The sequence below is a fragment of the Colossoma macropomum genome, unplaced genomic scaffold, assembly GCF_904425465.1.
Source record: "Colossoma macropomum unplaced genomic scaffold, Colossoma_macropomum, whole genome shotgun sequence".
NCBI lineage: Eukaryota > Metazoa > Chordata > Actinopteri > Characiformes > Serrasalmidae > Colossoma > Colossoma macropomum.
Genome location: NW_023494785.1, coordinates 27,513,944 through 27,534,790, shown reverse-complemented (window position 1 = coordinate 27,534,790; position 20,847 = coordinate 27,513,944). Strand labels below are relative to the sequence as shown.

General features: G+C 38.6%; 1 protein-coding gene across 1 annotated transcript in view; it reads right to left on the bottom strand.

Annotated features, from left to right (window-relative positions):
* kcnh2b (potassium voltage-gated channel, subfamily H (eag-related), member 2b) overlaps window positions 1–20,847 on the bottom strand; it is a 273,542-nt gene that overhangs the window by 105,026 nt on the left and 147,669 nt on the right. The window contains exons 3-5 of the mRNA XM_036589362.1: window positions 19,293–19,451; window positions 17,831–18,331; window positions 16,337–16,548 (exon numbers count right to left, since the gene is read on the bottom strand). Coding sequence (XP_036445255.1) covers window positions 16,337–16,548; window positions 17,831–18,331; window positions 19,293–19,451 — 872 coding nt within the window. The remainder of the gene's footprint in view (window positions 1–16,336; window positions 16,549–17,830; window positions 18,332–19,292; window positions 19,452–20,847) is intronic.

Below are 20,847 nucleotides of genomic sequence, written 5' to 3'. Positions count from 1 at the left end.
TTCATATGAAATTCATCCATCATGCATAAATAGTTACATACAGGGTATTTCAAAAAGAATAAATTCCAAGGCTGGGCTTGCCACCTTCAAGTGTACTGAACCCTGAGCCTTATCACGCCGTGACACAAACAAAGAAACAAACGAGAATTTCAGGTGACAAAGACCTTACTCCTCACAAAATGGGCTAAAGATGACAATGAGTGGGCTTCTTTCCATTTTGGAAAAGTAAGGAGCATGAAGAGTTTCACCACCAGGAGCTGGAACTTTATGAGAGCTTTCAGATACAACTCAGTGTTGGTGACTCAGTTTGAGCCCTGCGTGAGCTGCTTCTGGAGATGCAAACACCATCCATGAGAAAGCAGAAGACAACTGAATCCAGTTCCCAGCTAAAGTTCACAAAAATCAAACAGAGTGCCAAATAAATAATGTCGCATTTCCAACCTTTGAAAAATTGCGACTGGTGTGCAAAATCACATATGATCCAATGAACATCCAATTTACTGTCATCCAAAAATATTGCACAAATAGCTGCGTGGGGTGTGTAAAGACCTTTAGGCTTTATATGCCCGAGAACAGAAAACAAGTAACTACCACTCTGTGGTGTAAGCTCAGAGGTCTTTTTATAAATAAAGCTTTAAAGCCAAACAACTTATGCCATCAGTGGAAGGCTAAACAATTGACCCAACCCCCTTTTACAACTTTCATTTCTTCAACGTCATTTAGCACTTGTTAGCTGCCAAACAACATCAGCTAACTCATTAGGTGAGTCAGAAAATGTTTGGTTATTTATTAGTGTTTGATGCATTGCGTTACACTTTAGAATAAAAAAGAACAGGCTGCATTGATTTTTAAAAATATTTTATTTGTTTGTACGTTAAATGCTCTGGCCCGTTAAATCTTGTGGGCCGCGGAAAAGTTTGTAGTGGGTCACAATTGAGAAAAGGTTGGAAACTTCTGATGTTGCATTTTACTACAGCAAATGTTGCTCAGCCAATCAGATTTTAGTGATGGAACTATATGTTGCATAAAAGTAATACTGGATCTTTCTTTTGGTTCATTTGACATGATCACACAATGTAAAGGCAGATGACATTTTCAAATGATGTAAAAAAAAAAAGGAAAAATATAGTTATAAAGTTCTCAGACAGCAATGATTCATTCTGCCTGCACTTTAATTCAAGTAGGAAAGCTTGCAAACAGACTCACAATGGTCTACTTTTAACTCAATTTGTAATTTAAGTACCATTTAATTGGATAATATCTATTACCTCAACTAATTACAAAGCTCTTTTAGCTTCAGTACAACAATTAGCTTGTTGTACTTATTTTGTCATTCAACATCAGGTCTCTAAGTTTTGAACTGCACTCAGGCATATCAGGCACAGTCATTCTAATCCTAGTATAAAGAGCAGGTAGCTTCCATCAAAAAGTCATCTGTAAATACACACAGATAAAAGTAACACAACCGACAGAATACTGGAATGCTTCTCAACTCTGTGGAACTCCACAGAGCCAGCTGTGTGTGAGGGACGCACTCTATATCAGTACTGCTTCGAGCCCACTGATGAGGGCGGGCGACCAGGCCAGCCCCTCGCCCTGCTCACCGAGATTAATGACAGTGGAGCAGCCAAAATGGGTCACCCATGCAAGAGGCTTTGTGTGGTTCTGTTTGTGTGTGTGTTGGTGGTGTAGGGTTTGAAAAGACGAGGCCGTGGCTAAAAGAGAAACAATGCTAACGTGGCTTTTAATCAGTTACCTCCTCTTGAATGGCTTGTTATGGTTATGTGTTACCATAACACAGAGTTCAAGTTTTTCTATTTAAAACACATGCTTTCTCATTACATCTGCAAAAAAGTGATTTGTAGGGTGCCTACAAAGCAGCATGAATGAACATGAACCTATCACGGTCCAGTATACTAAAATATGCCATAACAATGACAGGAAACTTGCTTACAACTTTTATTTCTGTTGTACCACATCTTGAATCAATACAGACTGTGCATGGGTTACTGGGGGAAGGGGCGGGGAGATGGAAATGGGGATGAGTCAGTTACAATTTGCATAATCATGCATATTCATAGATCTTTGTATTCTTAAATAGACACAAAAAATTGTAGGTTATTTACTTTAAATGGTTCCTGAATCTTGTTGCATTGCTAAAAGCAGTAGTACTTTGAAGCCTGAACTTTGTCTGTACTTTAGTCTGACAATATGTCATACAAGGACAAAAACCACACAAGCAAGACAATTTGAGACCACTGAACAGCTCAACAATGCGACCATTTGGTCATACAGTTTGCACAACACTTATTAGTGGCCATAAGCTTTCATTACTTATTAGCTACATTAGCCTGTAGACCCAGTGCAACAATAAACAAGCTTTGTACACCAAACATACCAATTACGTTTGGGGTAAGGAGCCCAACTATCACTTTAATATATGCTTTACTCATTACCTGTATTCCTTTCATGAGCTTGAACGTCAGCAACAACATCAGCCCACCACCCCCCGCCGGAGCAGCTGCACACCGCTGGCCTTATATGCACACACCCATTTGCGCAGACACGAACACGCTCACAAACACACACGCAAACACCCTCACACATGCATAAAGGGGTGGCAGGCTGCCAGCAGCAGGGAATAGCAATCAGCTGTATGAAAAAGGCTGCCCTGCACACGCACGTAAATCAGAGCATGGGGTGAGAGAGCCAACATAGAGGAGAGAGAAAAAAGAGAGAGATGGAGAGGAAGGGCAGCAGGTTGTGTTAAACAGCAGGTCCCAACATAAAGGGCATCAGTGACTCCGAAAGGGCGCGCATGCCATCAGCTGTTAAAAATTGCGTAGCTGAAAACCTCTTCACGGTGATTTGGGTGATCCAGCAGTTAAGCTCTGCGCTCATTAACCTACCAGTGAAAATAAGGCCTGCTAGACAAACTGGTGCCAGATCTGCATTAGAAAGCCATTTATTTCCCATCTTTTATACACTCAAAAGCGCAGAGTTATTACAGTAGCTTTACCATAAATGCAATTTACATCACTGTGAAAAGTTTGGAATCGCTGGTCATTATAATAATTTCTGTTATTTTATTCTGTAACAACTTCTCAATGTTATAAAATTGTCTCAGGCATTATGGAATCATCTACAGCTCTGTTCATCATTCAGGACACATCTAGCTTTTCTTAATTTTTATAGTTTCCTACTAATTATTTAAAATCTAATAAGTTATAGAGTGTCAGCATCACATTAGAACCATTGTATACTTGTACCTACAACAAAATTGGTTTTATATTGTTGAAACTAGTAAGTTTAAACTATTGAATGCTGATTCTATATGTATATTACATAATCATTTAAAAGTCATTACACAATTAATTACAATGGGAGTTACAAATTGAGACAATGAATCACATTTATATTTGATTTGTATTCTGTATTGAAAAATTTGAGTCTGCACCTCAGTCTGCTGGAGTGTTTTTCCTTCTATAAAACAACTTTTCACAATACAATATCTTCTCTTCTACTCACAAACACAAACATGGTATCAGTTAAAAGTGTAGAATCCATACTTTTGACAGAATTCCTCCACTTGTCTCAATAAGCTACTTGTTATCCCTGGTAATTACTGTAAGCGCTCATGGCAGAGCTTAATCCCACAGCTGCTTCAAGAGGAATATTTGTAATATTTATAAAAGAGAGCAATGTGTGCAGTCAGTAGAGGAACATCACAGAGCAATATTAATAGGTTTATCTCTCTGTATTGCACCAGTCTCTCACTCTGGGCCTTCAGGCACATGTTGTCTTGGACTGAACCAGTGCTTCAAAGGCATTAGGGCAGGCTGTTCCCTACGACCCTGAGAACAATAATCACTCAAAACTTCAAACAGCTGTCCAGCACTTCAGCCTACATCAATCAAAACTCCTATAGCCACCACACACCAGGCAGGGAACATAGGGAAAAGGCATTGACCTTTGACCACCTCCAGGACAAAGGTATAGTCTCTTTGACAGAAGTAACAGTTCTTGCCAGTGATGACAAAAGCATGGTGTAATTTGATCATAATTATTTCTCACAAAAAGATTATTAAAACAAGCGGAAGAACAGCCTGTGTGGATTCTAGTGTGGATTCTGAACTTTGATTGATACTGCATTTGTGTTTGTAAGCAGAAGAAGAAACAACTTAATACAATTTTGAAGCTGACAAAAAGTTAGGGTTTGTCAGACATGATGACTCAGACTTGAGACTAGAGACTATGTAGTTAAATTTTGGCCTGAGAAAAAAAGAAACAAAACCTAATAGCCAATTTTGCTATCTAGCTAAAGTTGTCAGCTAATCTGACGTTTTAGTAAGAAACAGATGACATTTAAAACTTACTAAAATTTCAGCTGGTTATTGCAGCACTTAGCTGACCAATCGCCAACTACTGCATTAACTGCATGTAGCGCTTCAGTTCTGTCTTTCTATGATGAAAGGCTTGTTATGTGACGATGTTGAAAGTGTCAGGTATTTAGTAGAGTTTACTTTTATAAAATGTGATGCCTGCAGCTAATAAAAAAAGCTGAACTAAAATTCTTTCCGAAGGAACTGAGACTTGATTTGCACTAACACCCTAGTGACTCAAGACTTGTTTTTCATTTGTTTTAGTTGGAAATGTAGATGTTGATACAGAATGAAAGTTGACTGTAAAATGCAATTTCTTACATAACTACGAAATGAATCGTAAATAGGCAACTGCATTTGAAGAATGGCAAAATGACACATAATTCCCAGCTTCTAAGCATTAAATTAGTCAAATTTGGATAGTATCAGGTCTTCAGATGTCTGTTTAGTGATTAAAGCCCCTTTCTGATTTGGAATGATAAACTCCATTTGAAAGCTACCTTCAGAGTGACACCAGCTTACTTCTTCTAGCCTTCACTTTACTCATAAAAAGTCAATGTGAATGCGTTGCTCTTGCCATTAAAACTCAAGGCTGCAGCATCGTAAGCTGATTCTGAATCAGTAGTTAGTGCTATAAAGTACAGCAACTATGACAGAGAAACTGCTTCTAATGGAGATCGTGACTAGGCCGTAGGTGTAGTTCTGATGTAAGAAAGTATCATCAGACATTGATTAACAGCAGTGGGAGAACTTGAAAGCATAATGTGTCTCTCTCAGTGGGACTTCAGATGTTTTAAAGTTGTACAAGATGTAGCACTCGTAGAGGCAGAGACGAGAGAGCTAGGTGGCAAATCGCATTAGACATAAAGGGGTATTTCTTCATGCTTATGCTCATCCATAATGCATCTTGCTTATGGGGTTGACACAGTCGTCTCGAGAAAATGGAGTCAGCACCGCCAGCATGTAAGTGTCTGTCTAAATCTCACTTTTAAAGCTCATTATTGAGTAAAAAAAACATGTACGATCAACATATGCTAAAAACATAACAAGTATGACATTAGCACTTTTCCCCAGTTGCATCTCCTCATGCTTGATTATGTAATGTTCTAAATATACACTCTTCTCAATTATTTACATCAGAACCTATTTAGGGTGCCGTCGCTTTTTCCATCATATTAACACTCACATCTGACACATCTTACAGTTATGGAGATATATAACACCTACATATGTAAGAAACTGACTTCACTGGTTGAAGGCACAACCAAGTCACACAGTACTGGCATCTTGCTTGTGATCTCTTTACAGAATACTTCAGCAACGCTGCTGCACCTGTTACACAATTACAGTGCAACACAAACACAATGCCACTACAATGTTGGCATCACTGCTGTGCTGAGAATGATAAACCACCCAAATACAAAAAAATGGCACAGTATGTGAAATGCTAATAAAAATAGTGATTTGTAAATCCTGTTGTTATAATGCTGTTGCAACATGTGCAGAATGTGGCCAGATGTTGCTGAAATAAGCATGGGTATCCCCAAGAAAGACATTGTCTCATTGCTCCAAAATGTGTATATATCTTTCAGTGTTAACGATGTCTGACCAGACTCTGGATTTTTGAACTTTACACCAGTAACAATCTGGATGGGTCCTTTCTTGTGCAACCCAGAGAACACAATGTCCAGCATCTGAAAGTAATCTGAAAGGTTGACTTGCCAGATCACAATACACGTTTCCACTGTGCATCAGTCTGTTTCAGATGAGCTTGAACCCAGAAAATTTAGTGGCAGTTCTGGACATTGTTCACATACGTCTTCTGCTCTGCATAGCACAGTCTGTGCATTTGTGAATTTAACAACGAAGTGCGCTTACTGTCCTATCATTCACTGATACATTTTTTGGCAAAGTGGAGAGCCTTGACTCGCTCGTAAAGAAGTAGGCCTTTACTGGATGTTCAAGCATTATTGCATCACCTGTATAAGATTTTTTTTTCTTCTCAACATTCTTAGTCTTAACTTGCCCCTTTGCCAACTAAGATAAAACATTAAATATCTAGGTCTTTGTTTTGGTTTTGTTCATATACAGATGAAAGAGGATTACTGCTTTTTATTTTTAATGGTATTTCGCATACTGTCTTAACTTTAGAGGTTTGAGGTTTGAAATATATGGTCATTGGTGTACCCATGGTGGTCCCCGGTGATGGACAGGGAAGAGAGTGGCTAGCTAATTGTGCAGCAACATACTTACAAAATATGCAAACAGTGGAAGCCAAAGAGATACAAAGCGATACCTGGAGATCCTGCAAGAATCTTGCTTTGTCTTGATCCTGCTTAAATAAATAAATACAAGTATAGACATTTTTTAAGCAAGTGAACAATAAAACACAGAAGTTAAGTGCAGATGACTGAAGATAAATAAGTGATTTTGAATTGAAGTAAGAAAAGAGTGCAGGATGGTGTTGTGCAGCAGAAACTGAATGACTGTGAAGTGAGGTTTTCAGGGGAAGTTCGTTCCACTATTGAGGACTCAAGACACTAAAGCAGCGAGACTTAGACTTAGCCTGAGGAAGGTCCCAGAAATTGAACACCTAAGCTGGCATGCAGCTGTGCAGTTCTGAACCAAAGTGCAGAGGCAGTGAGGAGCTGAGCTCTTTGAAGCCAGGAACGTGTGAACCAGAGCTTTGTATGTCATTCTTGCATCCACAGGAAGCCAGTGGAGTGCACCTATATGATAGGTGTGCCTTGATGTTCCCAGTATACAATGATAAACACAATAAAATACCATCACACTATACAATGGTAGATGGTGTCTTCGAATAGTATAAAGGAAAAAGTGTATATGCTACAGTGAATTAATTAGATAAAGCAACGATAAAATCAATTATGCTTACATTGTTGTTGCATTTTCTATGTTATATGATAAAGCATCAAATAAACTATTTTGTACAAACATGATAGACTTTAGACTCTAGGCATCCTCATCAGTTCCTACCATTTAGCTACCGCTCAAAGCTTTCCACCTCTCCATCGTTCCTGTTCTGCTGGCCAGGAAAAGATCCCGAGGGAAGCTTGAAGGAAATGTGAACTCTTGTTTGACAGAAAACGTGTGCAGCGACCACACACAGCATCATTCTGAGTGTAAAAAATTAGGGTATGACCATGTGGGCCTGCCTGTGTGTATATATGTTTGTAATAAAGTCTAGAGTGATGCATAATGTAAACGTCAGACTTGTGGGATTGTCTGCAAACACCTCTCATAGCCTCTTCATTACAGAAAGCTGTGCCGCACATCACGCACAAATCAGTCAAACTAACTAGTCCGTAATCCTGATCTTACATCATTGATTCAAGTTTTATTTTGATTTGATTGCATAATATTTATAAAAAAATAAACTGAATGCATAAATGCGTCTGAAAAAACTATTCATCAAGTAGTGGAATACAGATATCATAATCATAATCGTATTTTGGCCAAAAAATGAGCAGATATGTTCTTGAGTATTATTATAATTGATTATCATTGATTCTAACATTAAAAATTGTTGCAGCTGAATTGCCACCTTAAATCTGCATTTTTATACCCTAAATTTGCTTCAAACATACTAACTTAATAAGATCTAAATACATGCAGGCCATGATTAGATATTCTGTTATAAACCCACTCTCAAATATCTCCTAATACGATTTACATAAAGTTAATGAAAGTTTGTGCTCAGAAGCTCAGTCAGTAGTGCTGTAACTGAGCTGCCTGCTGCTGCCACCAGCAGGACACACATGTTACCAACAGGCCTGTGAGATCAGTTTGAATGGAGGTGGCTGAGACTTAAGTCTCATTCCAGCCCATACTGCCTCAGCCTTTCCATACTGCCTCTGCTTGTGTATTCACCAGACTGAGGGCTATTCCAAAATAATGAATGAAGATAGACAGGGAACTTAAAACCCTCCAACAGTGAGCGTGCACCGATGCAGATCTACAACAACATTCCACAGCAGTGCAATGCTGAACAGGATTGAAGAAATACAGTCGTATGTAAAAGTTTGGATATCCCTGTGATTTATGTGCCAAGTTGAAATTATTTGAAGAAAAAAAAATCTTAAAACACAAAATACGCCAAAATGTTTGCACAGGCCAGATCAATGTTAGAATTAGTGATAATAATAACAATAATAATAATAATAATAATAATAATAATAACGTGTACTTATTTTTACTTAGAAAATCAACAAAACATGAAATTTCATTAGGGGCACCCAACATTTGCATATAACTGTACATACATTAACTGACCTATTTCCATGTAAGCTTTATTTATTTATTTATTTTATTTTATTTGTGTTTTTTTTTGTTTTTGTTTTTTGATTGGTTGTTTATTATGTTGTAGATCTGTTGCAAAGGCAATATAAAGAGGATGTTAAAGTACAATTGCAATTGAGGGCAGGGCAGAAACACGGAAAGAAAGAGAAAGAGAGAAACAAACAATGGGGAGGTGGTGGAGGAGGAGTTACACTTCACAAATATTTTCACAATTAGGTAGTGGAAATGAACGCTGGACTGATATCATGGCCTACGTGTTGTGCTCCTGTGTCAAAGTGAGACAGATTTCTTCTCTATTTGGAGTGGAACATTGCTGACCTATTCTGAAGGCTAAATGATGGTTTTCTATTGCAGCCAAGCTACCCAGTTCCTATGTGGCAGTGAACTCTGGATGGTGCTGAGGGGGCTGTCGCCTCTCTAACAATGAATTTGCAAGCATTCATTTAATAATAAAAAACTAAATTTATTTACTGCATATGTTAATTATTGAATCTGTAAGATGTTGATATTTTCTTTATCTATAACCTCTTGTAAATGGTGAAGTGCTAAAACAGACAACACAATGACAATGACAACACAAGTAAATGAGCAAAGCATCAGTCTGTAGCCATAGTAACAGGAGCTGCAAGGGCGTCCCAAAGTTTACTCCTGTATTTATACCCTCTGCCTTAATTAGGAGTGTCCTCCACAGCTGCAAGTGAAACTGTATATGGAGTGACACTCTCTAATGAAGTGTTAATGGAGATAGACCGCTTTGGAAAAGGCGTTTACTCCGAGTTTAAGGAAGCCAAGAGGCCGGTGAAAGCTCAACTTTACAACACAGATTATAAAAGGCAAAGCATGAAAAATGTCTGTGTGCATACAGTACAGTCAATGTGCGAAAGAATCGTAACAGATAAACTTTATTAATGATGCTAAGCAGAGTATTTGTTAATGATGCACCAAAAATGAAAAAAATCTTGTCTGACACCGAAATTCAGGACCACAATTCGAAAAAAAACAAAACAACTATCAATAAATAAAAATAGCTTACATAAAATTAAATTACTAAAACTGTTACAGCGTTAAGGCTACAGTATGCACAAAGAAATCTAGTATCCTTGGCAACAAAGAAAGTTTGGTCTTTTTTTTTTTACTTCACACTTCATCATTTTAAAAACTTCCATGTTGTTACATGATGACACAACTGCGTAAAGACAGACTGGTGTGAACAAGAGATAAGCGATAATCTACATTTTGCACAGGAGGTTCTTCGGTGTGATTAAGATGCGTTAAGAGGAAAAATCTAATAAAAATCATCCACCGTCAGCAGAGAAACACAAAAAGAGGGGAAATGAAGTAAAACGTTTGTCATTACACTCTCAAAGTTAACTTCAATTTTTTCAGTCAGAACAGAGTGCTGCACAGGCTCAGCATAATGCTAGCATTAATGTACCAGTTACTGAACATTTCTCTCAAAATGTAATGGTATTATGACACTTACTGCTTCCAGAAAAAAGTAACCTTATTACTCATGGTTTTACTTCTATGTTCCTCTGCACCAAATTATCTCACTAGATTAGCAGATAATTTTGCAAGTTTTGATTTTGATTTCAGTATTTCTTAAAACAAGCAAATTATCTGCCAGTATAGTGAGATAAATAATTTTATTAACTGAAATTATGTAAAAACATATCTAGAAATAAGTTAAATAATCTTATCATATTCTTAAAATAATCTCAAAATAAGAAATATTAGATGCACCGACTAGATTTAACATGATTTAACTTGTCAAGATATCTTCTTTTACAGTGTTGCAGCACTTAAGATTTAAAAATGAGCTCCATTCCTGTCTTTTGCCTAGAGCCCTAGAATCACCGAACTGTTGTTTTGCTGTATTCTGCATATCAAGCAGGATGTTGTGTTTTTAAGAGATATTAAAACTGTAATGGAGAAATTCTTGGGTGTTGTCTCCATTCTTGATACTCGACATGAACAGAGAAATCACTTGCTTAATGACCTCATACCTCATAGAAACCCTGAAATAGGTCTATCTGGTTGACGTTACCTGCTATTCAGACTGTTTGACTGCTTCTGCGCTCACTGGAACAGGGGAGTGAAAGGAAACAGCGATTTTAATCAGCAATAAAATCTTCTGTAAAGTCTTAGATCCTGACATTGCTTTCTCAGTCAACATTTCCAGTGGGCACAATTTCAGTCTATCTCTAGCATTTATGTGTGTGTGTGTGTGAGTGTGTGTGTGTGTGTGTGTGTGTGAGTGTGTGTGTGTGTGTGTGTGTGTGTGTGATAAAAATATCCCAACATGAATTAAAGGCACAGCTGGTGTCTTCTGCATGAGCATTGTGACCTGCCTACATTTGTCTGCACCTGAACTACAGTCACACAAACACACACACACGTGTCAATTTAGGGCTGGCCCGAATAATCTGAATACTCAATATTTGAATACTTAATTTGAGTACTCATTCATTATGTTGGTATTTGTTTCTCTATTTAGAAGCTTCGTCTTTTTTTCTAGCCACAAAACTTGCAACACATTTCATCAGCCAACCATCTTTAAAAAGAACTGTTATTGTGAATATATGGAGACAGGTGAAAATAAATAAATTATAGCTGGTTTAGTTAAATACCTCAGAAATTAATGGCAGGTATCCATGCCACCTTGCCTCAGAGCACAACAAACATCACTTTCCACAGCACCACTAAAGCTAAATGATGCCTGAGAAGTCATGTGGGAGCACTTGAAGCTTTTAGATGACACTAAGAACGCTCAGTGCAAAGTTTACTATAAGAGGTTGGTATGCCACAGAGGCATCACATGTTTGCAGGCATAGTGATACAAATCCAAACACCACTGGTCTCTGGTGAGGGGAATGTTAAAATCAGGGAGCTCAGTGCCTCAAACCTGTTTGTTGTAGTGAGTTCTGCCTGTGGATGAGGAGAGGAACACTGGCGTTCCCAGGCAAAGGAGTCTGGTGTAGCACAGTGATGTTCACTCTAGCCAGCGACCCTTTAGGTCCCAGACCAAGACCTGCATTCTGGGAGGTGGTGGTGATCAAAGGTTTAGTCATTCTAATTATTGCCTTGCAACTTGTCCTCTAAATTCAGTACCAGGTAAAAGCAGCCAAGCTGCACCAACTGAGGGTAACTGTGAAGCTGCTTCTAGGGTGGTCCTCCTTGAGTTCAGACAAAACTGTAGCTCGGAAAGCACTTTACATGATAAAAAACGGTGAAGTAGCCAAATAAAATAACTCAATAAAAAAAAAAAAATAAAAATCACTAACCAGAATGGACAAACACTAACAACATGATAGAGATACACATGATAGAGATACACACTTATTAAAGCTGCATTTGAACAAGAGGGCTACAATCATGGCTTCTGCAGTAAAATGCGAGCAGCTGGGCTCTGACTACACTAAAAAAGGGTATCTTGGCAGGTGAATATGTCTATGTCTAAACTTTCTCAATTTTAGGTATTTTAAGTGATTTTAGTAAGTCAAATTATTCCACATTTTTGTCAGATAAAATATGTTTAGCGAGAAAAATTATCTGCCAATAAAATGAGATAACTTGACTTATTAAATTCCTTTAAAACAAGTAAAAACATCTAGAAGTTAAATGATCTTATAATCAACTTACAACAGTCTCAAAATGCCTACTGGATATATTTTGAAATGCACTAACAAACATACTTAAAGTTGTGGTTAATTTTTAAACACAAACATAGTTTCTAGAGTTGATTCAGAAAAAGCTGTAAAATGCTGCTCGGGCCAGCCCTTGTCCATTTACAAACCTGGGTAAATTAGCAGTGGTATGCGTTGTGTTCTGCAAAGCATCTCACGCTGTGGCTGCAGTAAGTTTGCAGGGTTGGATGGCCCTTGCTTTCACCTGAATGAAACACACTGTGCAGCATGTATCAAACAGCTGAGAGGCCAAATGAGCAGTCCAACCAAGAAAGTGAAAGCTTAAAGCACAACACACACACACAGAAACTCTACACAGAAAATCTACCATGCAGAGTCATATATAAACATTTCACTGTGTTCAAACACTCACTGCGGCAATCATTAGTGAATTCTTCCTTATCTGATTCTGCTGTGGAAAACCAGACAAAACAGTTGAATCATAACTTTATAAGAGCAAATCAGACTGTAAGCCCAGACTGAGCAGTCAGAAACGCTCCATCACATGGAGACTGATCTCCATCGCCATGACAACCCTGTCCCCCACCAGCCTGGCCACAGCTCTCTGGGAGAGGTGAGCAGTTGACGTTGATGGCTCAATTAAAAGCCACATCCACATGACTGCCATCAATCAGGTGTGCCTGCGAGCTAGCAAGTGCTAAAGTGGAGTAATTCATGCAGTTCAATAGTTCATTCATCAATACACACAAACGCCACACGCCATAGCACACTCAAGACATGCTGCACTGGGGCCAACATGTATCAAACATCTCAGAGGAAAAGCGTCACAATGGTTTACAGACTGTGATACGAAAGCCAAAAACAGAACATCCTTTCATCTCTGAGGTGAGTGATATACAGCACCAGTCAAAAGTTTGGACACTTTTGGACACTTTTTTCACTGTTAATTATTTCAGGATAAGACTGAAGACATCACAACTATGAAAAAACTATGGAAGGCAGAGACCAAAAAGTCTTGAACAAACCAAAACTATCTCGTTTTTCAGATTCTTTTAGAAGTTAACCCCATTTTCTCTTGATGAAACTTGGCAATCTCTGAAGCAACTTCACAGGGAGCCACCTGAGATGATTTTTCAACAGTACTGAAGAAGATACACTGTCACCGAGAACCACTAGTTGGAGGGAATTACAAAAATATTTGTTTCCTTTTTGGAATTTAAATATGTCATACATCGTCTTCATCAAATTTACTATTGGTATTAATCTTTTAAACAAATTCGCATTTAAGGATAAGACTTTAGATGAAGATGTCTTTAAAATGATGAAAAGTGTGTATTCAGTAAGTTCCAAACTTTTGACTGGTAGTGTATGTTAGCCCTGGCCTATATGAACTGCAGAGGAAAAGGAACAGCTACTTTATAGTGGATTCCTTTTCTGTTTTTGGAAACCTACTATATCTTACCTAATCTTTGCTGAATGCTTTAAACGTACCAAGAACAGATGTCTGATTTAGTTTTGGATATCTGAAATATTAAATGTCGTCGATCATAAATTTCATCACCCAAAATACTAATGGCAGAACAAACTTAATATGCATATGCAAATTTTCCACTGCTCTTTCCATTACATAACTAAAACAGTCAAATGAGTGACTGACTTTTATTAAATGCATGTACATTCATGCCAACGAGGGTCCTTTAAAGGGATGCCACTTTTAGTTCCCTTAAAAACCTTTATTCTTTTTTCATTCATTTATGTTTTCTTTTTCTTTTTAGTGTTTGTTGATAACTGTATACTTGTCTGGTCTGATTAGTTTGTCATACATGTATACATGTGTGCACTCACCAACACAAATTCTTTGCATGTAAAACACCCTTTGTGAAGTGAAACTGATTCTGATTCACACACAAAAAATGTGAAATTTGTAAGAACAGTTTTAAAGTTCAAAGAACCTCGACATTATGCAACAGGCTTTAAAGGTTTTTCCTACACTCTTAAAAATAAAGGTACCAAAAAGGACTCGACGGCGCCATAGAAGAACCACTTTTGGTTCCCTTAAGAATCATCCAGTGAATGGTTCTTTAAACAACCACTTTTGAAAATAAATGAGTGTGAAGAACGTTTCAACATACCAAGGCTTTTCCTACACTTTTAAAGGGTACATATCCTACAATTTTTTGTATTTTTTCTCAAGGTCCACTTTTGTGGATCCACATTTATGTAGTTTTACAGATGAATGATGGTCATAATTCATTTTAACATGATTATCTTCCATCACCTATTCATGACTTAGTATTACACAGGCTGTTTTTGTTGTGTTTGCTGATATACGTAATTGAGCTCTGTTCTGATTGGATGCCCTGTATTGTACCTCATTGAAAAAATATTCTGGACTAAAACACTCTTTAGAACTTCAGTACGAATAGTCGAGCTAAACTGCTGTAGACTGAATAGGCGGATATTTGTATATAAAGGTGCTGTTTTTAATGACATCACAGAAACGATGCATTCAAAACGAGTGAACAGTGTGGAATTACATCAGTGTTTAAATACTACATGAAATTTGTTTTTCAAAGATATGAGCCCTTTAAAATTAAAGATGCCATAAAGGGGTCTGTGGAGTATTGCCATGGAAGAACCACTTTTGGTTCCCTAAAGAACCTTTCAATGGATTGTCCTTAAAAGAACCATTTTTGAACCATGGAAATGAGATGTGTAAGTGTGAAGAATCATTTTGCAGTTCAAAGAACCTCCATATAATTCTAAGGTTCAATACCAATTGAAAGTTTTCCCTAAAACCGTACGTCCAAGCTAAGAAGCATTTAGGAGGCTTTATTTTTAAGAGTGTACTGTAACCTAATGCACATTGTCCCTGAAAACCTTTGAGGAATATTACTGTCACATCACAAAACCATGAGCAAACATCCAACCGCATGCTGCAGTGGCAGAGCGCATCGGTCACGAATCTGCCCTCCCCAAACTCGATTAGCCTAAAGAGGCTCATACCACAATGTACAGTCCCAGCAGCCTCATCTATCATCATTTCACCCACAGCCATCAATCGCTCTTTTCATTTCTGCAGAGCAGCACAGAGAGAGCAGGCCAGCAGCACATAATAAAGGTACATTAGCTTAACCCAGTTAGACCCACTCAAGGAAACAGAGTTCCACTAAATCCAAAGACTGAAACACTGATCTCAAATGTCCTTGTGATGGAAATTAGAGCTATGTGGTTGGAGACTGCAGTTTGACTGGGCAGTATGTCTGGTTTTTTGTGGAGAAAGTCAGTAGTTCTACACTAGAGATCAAAAGACTTTTCTCAATTCTTAAACTAATATTATGTGTTATGACTGAACCTGTATATTGCCACAGTACTAATCATCATACAACTGGCAAAAAGAGAGGTTAAGGTAAGTCTAATTTGAGCAAATGAACAGCTAGCAATGATATAATCTTTTTACTCATGACCTGCCAAGACAAAATCACCTGGTGCGCCACTCTGCTCTAGATTCAGCACATTGTTGCTGCCATCTGAGTGATGAGCCCTGGAATCTCACCATTCTGTTTGGCAAAGAAACACATGCCTGGTCCGAGCTAGACTAAGCTGATGGCTTACGAACCTCTAAATCTGGTAAAGACCGAAATGGCAGAACCAGCCAAGACAGGACTAGCGCATTATTAAACCTGGCACAGCCAGTATATCAGATAATCCTTCAAAACTCAGTAATCTACCAGAATCTTTCATGTCCAGCATTTCTTTAAATGTTATAAACCATGCTAGCATATGAGCTAGACTGCATGACATTAAACAGACTGCCATTTCTCAAGAATAACCCAAAACTTCAGTCTCTCCAACTTGCAACCTTCTCTTCAAACCACCAAAATAATCAAATTCATCAAGGCTAGGATTATATAAAAGAAAATGTGAGAATTTAAAGACACTGACTCCAGAACACAGCCTAAAGAGAGGAAAATGCTCACTCCTCACCTGCGTGACTTTCTCTGTGACATTATGTGTGCGGTCGATGAGCTTGCAGGGGGCAATGATATCCATCTCTCCAGGAGGCAGAGCGATGAGGGGGTCTGGTTTAAAGTCCACAAAATTGAGGGTGATCTGGGGGATCTTGCTGATGGTGCGGTAGCGCATGAGGTCAGAGTCAGAGGTAGAGTTCAGGATGCTGGACTTGTTGTTCACTGCACCTGAAAAGCGAAGCATTGATCAGAGGGTTGAGGTGATGTTGCTGCTTTAGCTAAAGTGCAGCTGTACTTTGAAAGTAGCAGTGCCTGCTTTATTCAGTACCTGCTTTGTTCAGTACCTCCGTCCTTCAGCACCTCTGCCGTTCAGTACCTGCCACATGCATTCAGCACCTTATATAGTCGGGACCTGTCTCATTCAGCATTTGCCTCCTTTAAAACCTGCCTCCGTCAGGACCTTTCTCTTCAACACCTGCCTCATTCAATACCTGCCTTAGTCAGTACCTGAGACATGAGACATTCAGAACTTGCCTCCTTCAAAGTCTGCTTCAATCAACACGTCTCATTTGGTATCTGACTCATTCAGTTCTTTTTTTATTCAGTTCCTCCATCCATGCCTGCTTATTTAGTAATCAGTACCAGCTTCATTTGGTACCTGCCTCATTCAGAACAGTACCTCATCAATTTAGTACCGATCTCAATCATCACATTTTTCATTCAGTGCCGATATAAATGATTTTCTGCCTCATTCTGCACCTCCCTCACTCAGATTCATTCAGCAAATGAATGCTTAATTTAGCAAATGAATCACTCTGTACCTGCTTCAATCAGTACCTGCTCATTCAGTATCTGCTTAATTCAGTACTTGTCTCATTCAGTACCTGCTATATTCAGCACTTGCCTCATTATCTTCCTCATTCAGTTCCTGCTTCATTCAGTACCTACCTTATCCACCACCTGTTCCATTCAGCACTTGCCTCATTCATTATATACCAAATGTCTCATTTAGCAATTCTCATTCAGTACCTGCCTCATTCATTAGCTATATAAGTAATTTTCTGCCTCATTCAGTGCCTTATTTAACCTCATTTTGCAACCATCTTACTCAGTACCTGCCTCATTCAAGACCTTCCTTCATTTAGCCCATCATCATTGAAGACACATGCAAGAGACAAAGGGGAGCAGCAGAAATGCTGCATCATTAGCCCCTACAATGACATCAGAGAGTGGCCTAAGTACATTTGTAGAGTAATAGTAGTCTGTTGAGAAATGCACATTGATTGCATTCAGTAGCCACAGGCTGGCATACATAGCGGAAGAGGAGAGGCCATCAGCGGTCGCAGTTGTGGAAATTTAGAACTGTCTCACACACCAAAGTGAGACTATCAATGCTGAATAGGAGCAAAAAGTTCAGGGCAAATATGTATGACTTCTGCCTTTGCAGGTTTTGTTTTGCTGAACATTCAAACACATGATAAGTATGGACAAGCTTGTGTCTCCTGCTCACCGGTGCTGCTGCTGGAGGGTCTGCTGCGGTGTTTGCGGTCCCACTCAGGCCTCATGGCCTCAATGTCGTCCACAGATGATGCCCGGCGCATGCTGTGGAAGCTCTCCCGCGAGCGGCTGTGTGTCAGACTACAGTTGGAGGCCGAAGCGTCTGGGTTGAGCCTCTGCGGTCGGGGCGAAGACTGGCCCAGCGGTAGCGTAGAGGGGTGTGGAGGGGTTGATGGGGGTGGTGCAGGCTCACTGCTCAGCAGAGTGCGGTGGTCCTCAGGCCACAGTGAGGAGGATGGGGTGGCTGTAGTGGCTGGATGGACCTGCTCGTGCTCAGGGAGGGACAGGAGCTCAGCCAGGGCCAAAGACTCGTGACTGCTGGCCGGCCTGGAGCACGCTGAGCCAGCAACGCCCACCCCCCCGCGGCCTGCCTCAGCGTCGTCCTTCAGAGACGACCTGCTTTTACTGTGGGATTGTAGGAGAGGCAGACGCAGACGGATACGCCGCACTCGATCTGAGAGAGTGAGAGGGAGATAATTAATTAACATAGTTATTAGTCAAAAAGTACTAGTAAGTTTCTATGTTACTTCTTTATAAGAGCAAACACACTAGTCAGCTCAGTCGTTTTGTAATAGCCAGGAGTTTGTCCACAGTTAATGAGTATATAAGCTGTTAACCCCCTAAATGGCCACGTTTTAATACACACTTCTATAACCTAAGAATAGCTTGGCCAGTTGGCACTGAAGTTCCTGTAATTACTAAATAAAAAGCCTTAATATGTAATAAGCCTGGGATTTTAAGAGGTTAACAAAAGGAGAAACTAAACTATCAATTAATAGTGAATTCCATGACTCATTGCAAAGTTCTTATGGACACAGCTCCATAAAATGTAATGAAATTAATAAGTCATTGACAGTGTTGGGGTAATTACTCTATTACAAATTACTAATTACTTCTCTAAAACTGTAAACTGGGATTAGTTTACTTATTACTTCCTCATTACTCATTACTTATTACTACACTGTAAAAATATTCAAATATGAACCAACTGTACACAGAAAAAATCAATAGCCTTCTTCAGTACTTACTTAGAAATTAAAAGATAATCATAGTAAACATAATTTTAAATGACAGGTCAATATTCCTGCCTTTACTTTGAACAATGCTGACTAAAATCAGGAATGACCAGCAGAAACCTGACCCAAAATAATTTTTTATATATTTTAAAAAATAAAAAAGTGCATGCAAGAGACAACTGAGATCCGTTTCTGAAGGAAAATTGACTCAGTGTTGTTTAGCAGGATATATATATATATATAAAAATATATATATATATATATATATATATATATATATATATATATATATGGTGTTATGGTGTTACTCCAAAACTGGTCACTGATTACCCAATTAATATATTAGTTAAGTATTTTTAATGCTAAGTTAATATTAAGTAGTATATTAAGGAGGAGTACATGTGGAGCGCCAGGGGAGAGGCAGTCGGTGGTTGAGCTCCTGGTTGGGGTCGTGCAATTTGTCGTCAGTCATGACTTCAAAGTTCAAGATGAACATGATCACCACGCCATCCTCGTTCTTGACTGGTACTACGTCCACCAGGCACAGGAAACATGCACCTGAGAGAGAGGGAGAGAGAGAGAGAGAGAGGGAGACATGGAGAGAGAGAGAGAGAGAGAGAGAGAGAGAGAGAGAGAGAGAGAGAGAGAGAGAGAGGGAGAGAGAGAGAGAGAGAGGGAGACATGGAGAGAGAGAGAGAGAGAGAGAGAGAGAGAGAGAGGGAGAGAGAGAGATGTCATTAAACAATAATTCAGACAACTATAAACTAAAATCATTAAATGTGGTTGATAGCTAGAGATGCATTTACTAAAACACTCTCAGTACTGTAGTAAAAAGGGTATATTTCCCTACATTTGGCAACTAGAGCTACAGCATAGCCTTACACTGAACATTCAGTATGTCCCCGTTTTCCAGGTTAAATGCACAGTCAAAATGCCTCCAAGCCAAGTCTGATTAATATCTCTCTCTCTTTCTTTCCCTCTCTCTCCCTCTCTCTATCTATCTCTCATAGCACATAGAAAGCACACATTCAAGAACAAAAAAAAATACATTTGGTGTTTTTTTGGCTGCAAAGCTTAGTGAAGGTCACATACTCATGAAATACAGTGCAGTAACAATAAAGAACTGGATCAAAGCATTCTAGATTGGCTGCTGAAGGGATAAAAAACTTGTGAATTTTAAACACCTTGTGATAATTGTGATAATTAAAATGTCAGACATTGTCCCTTATTATTACTAACAGTAATATAACTTTTTGCATTTTTATTCATAAACAAAAATGGAAAAGTCTTTTTTATTGTGTTGCTACAATTAGTAGTCTTACGCAACCAAAAGACTTTTTAATTTAGGTGATGATAAGTGATAAAAACTAAATTTTTCACACGGTTGGATCGATTTGAAAAAGTCTTCAGATTTGTGCTGAGGCAAAAGCTCAAAGTGGGTTAAATAAATAAATAAATAGTATACAGTGAATGCGTCACATTCAATTAACTCAAAAAGTGCCTTTTTCACAGATCATCTCACACAAGCTCATCTTATCATTCATTATATATTTAATTTTATATACACCTCTAACCATTTATAACTAATACGCCATCAATGAAAACCATTTATTAACAGAAAACACGCACCATACAAATCCCTCCTGAACCAATCAGATTGACTCCTATGTTAAATATGCACAGACTCAAAGTAATAAGTTTCGTATGAGGTCTACACAACATTATGTTAAAGATTACTAAACAGTTCAAAACTTGTAGTGTCAGAGTTATTAAAAATAGAGCATAAGAGCCTTCAGAGCATAAGATACGCTGCTGCCGTCTCCCTCTTACCTTCAGTGAGGAGAAAAGAGAATGAATGATCTGGTAGTACACGCTCTCACGAGACTGACAGAATGACAATCATTCTCATCAATGGACAGAGATAGATGGAGAGGGAGAGGGCAGAGACAGAGCG